Genomic DNA, 5,822 nt, shown 5'->3' on the forward strand with positions numbered 1-5,822 from the left:
GCAGATGCATGACGAATAGGTCCAAGGAGGTGATACTTCCCCTCTATCGGGAGCTGGTCAGACCGCAGTTGGAGTACTGCGTGCAATTCTGGGCGCCGCACTTCAAGAGGGATGCGGATAACCTGGAAAGGGTCCAGAGAAGGGCCACTCGTATGGTTAAGGGCCTACAGACCAAGCCCTACGAGGAGAGACTAGAGAAACTGGACCTTTTCAGCCTCCGCAAGAGAAGGTTGAGAGGCGACCTCGTGGCTGCCTATAAGTTCATCACGGGGGCACAGAAGGGAATTGGTGAGGTTTTATTCACCAAGGCGCCCCCGGGGGTTACAAGAAACAATGGCCACAAGCTAGCAGAGAGCAGATTTAGACTGGACATTAGGAAGAACTTCTTCACAGTTCGAGTGGCCAAGGTCTGGAACGGGCTCCCAAGGGAGGTGGTGCTCTCCCCTACCCTGGGGGTCTTCAAGAGGAGGTTAGATAACCATCTAGCTGGGGTCATCTAGACCCAGCACTCTTTCCTGCCTATGCAGGGGGTCAGACTGGATGATCTATTGAGGTCCCTTCCAGCCCTAACATCTATGAATCTATGAATCAAGGCCAGTGGAACTGAGCAGAAGCAGACTGTTGTTTTATGAACTGTGAGTTTGTGTAGCCCATAGTGCTTGGAGTCCCTAATCTATGACTTGGTCCCCAGTACAACTACAACCAGAGTAGTGGATTTGCATAATCTGGGAGATCTGACTCTGTACATTCAAGCTTCATTCCACTCTGTTTCTCTACTGTGTCAGTGTAGGTAGACAATGAAAAAATTATTCTGCTGTCTATGGGAGCTGCAGCTTTGCACCATTCTGATGTATGATCTAGTTCTTGGGAATCCTGAATCCCAGACTTCTCACCAGATGGACATTCTGCTGTGCTGAATAACAGAGGTTGATATTGAACATCAGTCTTTCAATCATCTACGTTAGCTTCTTGTTTTGCTCTCCTTTTTCCCACCACCTGCAGAAAAAGGTTCAATTTTCATGAATACATAAAAAGCAGTATTTTTGGCAGCTGTAATGCACGGCTCTCAAAGCCCTTTGTACAGGGGTAATTTTCATGTGCTCCATTTCACAAAGGAGAGAACTGAGGTAGTAGGTATTAACATGACTCACCCAACATATTCACAGCTGATCACTGTGAGAGAAACAAATGGTATGATAAGTATTTGGTATCTTTAACATTAAAAAATGTGACACAGTACTAACAACATTTGGGCATGAAGTAAGGTGGGACTGCAAGCTAGATAATCTGTTTTTCCAGATAATCTGTTTTATCTAGCAGTGTGTTCCTGTTAAGGAAGTAAGGTTCTCTTCTGATCTGGGGAATAACTAGACTTATAATGGGATTTTTTTTACATAGTCTTTTTCCCCCTCAAGCTCTTTAAGAACTGAGCAAAGTTTGTCTTAGAATATATATGCATAACAATCTGGTTTAGGTCACATCTCCATTCAGATCTGTGGTCACGATATGGAATCAGTGGAAACAGTATTGGGTCCTCTATGTATAATTTGTTTCCAATACAGATGGCATAGAGATATGTTAATGTGTTGCTTTCCATGCATTTAGACCTCTGGGACCTGAGGTGCTCCCAGGGCCCCTTTTCCCTAGTTATGAGAGCCCAGAAAAGCTCCCAGCCTGCCTGCCTCCCCCCCTCCCCCCTCAAGTAAATTAGAGCAACTGCAAGAGAAAGAAGGAAGAGGCAACTTGTGACCAACTCCTGTTATGGATCTCAGAGCTGGAGCTGGTCCATTTCCCCCCTCCCCTCATTCTGAAGTGAAGGGACAATGAGCTGCATCAGAAACACGGTCAGTTTTATAGAATTTCTCCTAATACATGAAATTGCAGTGGGTGATTCAGGGAGAAGGAGAAGGGGATATTCACCTTAGAAGGGGAATGCTATCTAATCTCAGATATTCATCTAACTAGGTTAGGGTGTATATTTAAAAAGGGAGGAGAGGGAGAGAAAAATAGAAAAAAGATCTTGAAAGAGAGGAAAATATTTGCTATAGAATGATGGTGATGGAAGTCCTTGGTGAGGAAATCTTATTCTGTCTTGATAAAGATAGTGTATCCCCATTGGGCTGTACTGAAATGAGAACATCCCAAATGCTGGAACTTTCCCAGTCTGTCTTGGGGACAATGTCTTATTACTTGAAACTAGCACCTTTGATCTTCTACTTGGCTGCCCCCAGCCTCTAGAATAGCTTTCCCTAAATACCTGCAGATCCTCCATTCTTCTCTTTCCAGTGCTTCCCTATGAATTTCCTTTTCTGTGATGCCTATCAAAATCTCTATCTCAGCCACCATGCTTGTGTGGTGAGATCCCAGTGTGTCATGCTGAGCAGTGCTGCCTCCCTTGGTCTCTCTGCCTAGCAATCGGAGGTGAAGTTGCTGCATATGCAGAGGTGTGATTGCTATGTAAAGGGAGCTTTGGCGTGATCTGCACAGGCATCCCCGAACTCTAGTCATCAACAGTTACCTAGGTCAGGGGTTGTCGACTGAGGGTACACATACCCCTGGGGGTACTTTGAAAGGTCCAAGGGATACACGGGGGTGGGTGGGGATGGAGTGCCATCACCCCACAGCTCTGCCTCACAGGAGCAGGGCCAGGGTGGAGTGAGAGTAGGGCCACACAGACTCTGCACTGCTGCCACTCTCCGTGCCCCCTGCAACCTGCGTTTGGCCACTCGCCACTCCCTTCACTGCACTGCATCCGGTTGCTCACCACCCCTGCCTCATGTACTGCGTCCAGCTGCTCGCCATCCCGCTCCGGGGTAAACTTATTAAAAAGGGGGCTGCCAGAGGTATACTTATTAAAAAAGGTTGAAAACCATGCCCCTTACTGCCTTTTCTTTTTCTTGGCAGAGCCTGCCCGTATGACCTGCCACTGGGTTGTGCAGCCCCTGAGCTGCGAGGGGCCCTGATCCTTCCCTCTGTGGTGGTGGTGCCACCCAGTGCTGTCTGGGTGGGGTGCTAGCAGGCAAGTGCTGCCCGGGGGGCTCCACCACCATGGAGGGAAGGACCAGGGGTCCCCACAGCCCAGGGCCCGCAGGCAGCTTGTTCCCCAGCTGCAGGAGAGGTGAGCAGGCTCTGGGCAGAAAAAGAAAAGGATTGGGCTCCTCACCACTATTTTTTTTTTTCCTGGCAGAGCCTGCCTGTGGCAGCAGTGTGCAGGGTGTGAGCTGACAGGGGGTCATCACTGTTTTGTTACAGTTACAGAAGTCCCTAAATTGAAGCAGTGGATTTTTAATTGACAGAATTAAAAACCCACCGATTTTTAAAAACCCACCATTTCAATTTAGGGAGAACTAAACTCCTGTCACGTGTACAAGTGGCCAATGTGTCATGATGGGGAATAAAGAAGAAATGTGGAGGATAAACTGCAGTTGCTCAGCAGGGACACATTTGGCACAGAGGAGCTCATGAAAAGAACTCCTGGTGCAAGATTTTGTGTATATTGTTTGCTTGTTTTTTCCATTTTCTAATTGCTGTCTATCTAACTTGTATTTTAGGAGCAAACTGTCCTGACTCTCCTTGTTATCTAGACAAGATTAGTGACACACATTGACCAGAGAAGACACCAAGGGAATACACTCCTGTGTGTAGAATCTGAAAGCCTATAATACAACTGCACTGTAGACAGCTTGCAGACATTCATGGGAATAAATACACTTCAGCCATTTCCTTGGGTTAATCCACATACTACACAAAGAGCCATGTACCATGGAAAATTTGGAGGTAATTGCTCCCAGGTGACAGAATTCATTCTCAAGGGATTCACAGATCATCCAAAATTTAAAACTGTACTGTTTGTGCTGTTCTTGGTGATCTACATTGTCACTGTGCTGGGGAATCTTGGTATATTCACACTTATCAGGATTGATGTCCGACTTCACACCCCCATGTACTTTTTCCTCAGTAACTTGTCCATTGTAGATCTCTGTTACTCCACAGTTGTCACCCCCAAGATGTTAGTGGATTTGTTAGCAGACAAGAAAGCCATACCTTATGCTGCATGTGCAACCCAGATTTTATTTTTCACTTTGTTTATTGTAGTAGAATGTTTCCTCCTGGCTGCAATGGCATATGACCGATATGTCGCCATTTGTAATCCACTCCTCTACCAGGCTGTCATGCATCCGAGGCATTGTGTCCATTCGGTAGCTGGTTCTTTTCTAGCTGGATGTATAAATTCAATGGCACAAGCTACAGGCATGTTAAAACTCTCCTTCTGTGGTTCCAATATAATTGACTTGTTCTTCTGTGACATCTCCCCAGTGTTATCACTTTCCACTTCCGATACTACCATCAATCACATTGTCCTCATAACAGTGGCCTATTTGTCAGGGGTAGTCAGCAGTCTGATAGTCATTATCTCCTATGTTTTCATCCTCATTACCATCCTTAGGATCCACTCTGCTGAGGGCAAGCGCAAAGCCTTCTCCACTTGTGCATCCCACCTTACAGCTGTCAGCATCTTCTTTGGGACTGGCCTGTTCATCTATTTACAGCCAAGCACAAACTACTCAAGGGATCAGGACAAAGTGGCCTCAGTGTTCTACACAGTGGTGACCCCCATGCTGAACCCCCTGATCTACAGCCTGAGGAACAAGGAAGTGAAGGATGCCCTGAGGAGAGTGATGAAGAAAAGAAACTCCTTTATAGGAGATAAACTATTGTGCAGAAAGCAGTAAGAACTTATAAACCAATACCTGATCTATAAGTTTTATCTCAGTGGGTGAGTCTACATGCCACCCTATGGCAACATTGTTACTGCACTGTACTTCAGTATTTCCTTTCGGAAGTACAAGAGCATGGTGCAGTAACCACCTGTACTGAGCCATACTTGTGGCACATGGTTAGTTTTCACTGCTACTTCACCATAGCAGCACACTAAAATGGGGAGCATGCTGCTATGGTGAAGTAGCTGCCAATCATGTGTAGTCACGTGATCACTGTGGCAACGTAGGGTGATGTGTAGATGCACCCAGTGTGTATTACCCCTGCTTGAGAATGAACTGCATTGGAACTTTCCCATTGTCAGTGAATACACTCCTCAACAGTTACAACATGCATTATCTATCCTAAGTTATTCAGCTCAGCAAAGAAAAAACACCACTTATTTATTAAAAATCAGTAGTTTTCCATAGAAATGTGTTTTATTTTATTAAAGAAGGGATAATTAGAAATTTGGGGTAGTATTCTCTACTTTCCTTGTTGTCTAAGAGCCTATTCATCATTCCAATGGCATTTTTGGCACTTGACCAAGGGATTCTGTTCCTTGGTCTATAAACTTATACATAAGAACACGGAGAGGGTATGGGCACTGATAAAAAGGACTATGTGAGAGACCTCCGTTCCTTCTTTCCCTCCCCTCTGTTCCATGCCAGAGTGGCTAGGGTACTATCCTCAGGGGCAAGAAGGCTTGGGTTCTGGGCATATTAAACCCCCTCTGGGTGAAACCTGTGTCTTTCTCAGTTTCTAGTACTGTGCTGTGGCCTTCATGCCACAGATCAGCAAATACCCAGCCACTTCTCTGCTATTCCTTTTGAAGCTCAGTCACTGATCTTGACACAGGACAAAAAAAAATGTATGGATGGCAGTGAAAGGGAGCAGCTTCTGAACCCTGAGCCCCTGGCTTCTAGGCCACTTCACAGATGCACATACAACCTGATTTGCTTTTTTCCTCCTGGCTGCACATATCTTTGACATGCCTTCCTCTTATGGCTGCCCAGGGGATGAGCTTCAAAAGAAGCACCAGAGAGGGGCCTGGGTTCTGGTCA

At 45.9% G+C, this 5,822-nt stretch overlaps 1 protein-coding gene across 1 annotated transcript; it reads left to right on the forward strand.

Annotated features, from left to right (window-relative positions):
- Positions 1–3,555: 3,555 nt before the first annotated feature.
- On the forward strand, positions 3,556–5,344 carry LOC102563828 (olfactory receptor 5G9-like). Its single transcript, XM_019485791.2, has one exon. The coding sequence runs from the start codon at positions 3,696–3,698 to the stop codon at positions 4,731–4,733; it is 1,038 nt and encodes a 345-aa protein (XP_019341336.2). The 5' UTR covers positions 3,556–3,695; the 3' UTR covers positions 4,734–5,344.
- The last annotated feature ends 478 nt before the right edge of the window (positions 5,345–5,822 follow it).

Source organism: Alligator mississippiensis, chromosome 2 (genome assembly GCF_030867095.1).
Source record: "Alligator mississippiensis isolate rAllMis1 chromosome 2, rAllMis1, whole genome shotgun sequence".
NCBI classification, from domain to species: domain Eukaryota; kingdom Metazoa; phylum Chordata; order Crocodylia; family Alligatoridae; genus Alligator; species Alligator mississippiensis.

Excerpts from the sequence above, each read along its gene's own strand:
- LOC102563828 (XM_019485791.2), top strand. The coding sequence starts at position 3,696 with ATGGGAATAAATACACTTCAGCCATTTCCTTGGGTTAATCCACATACT.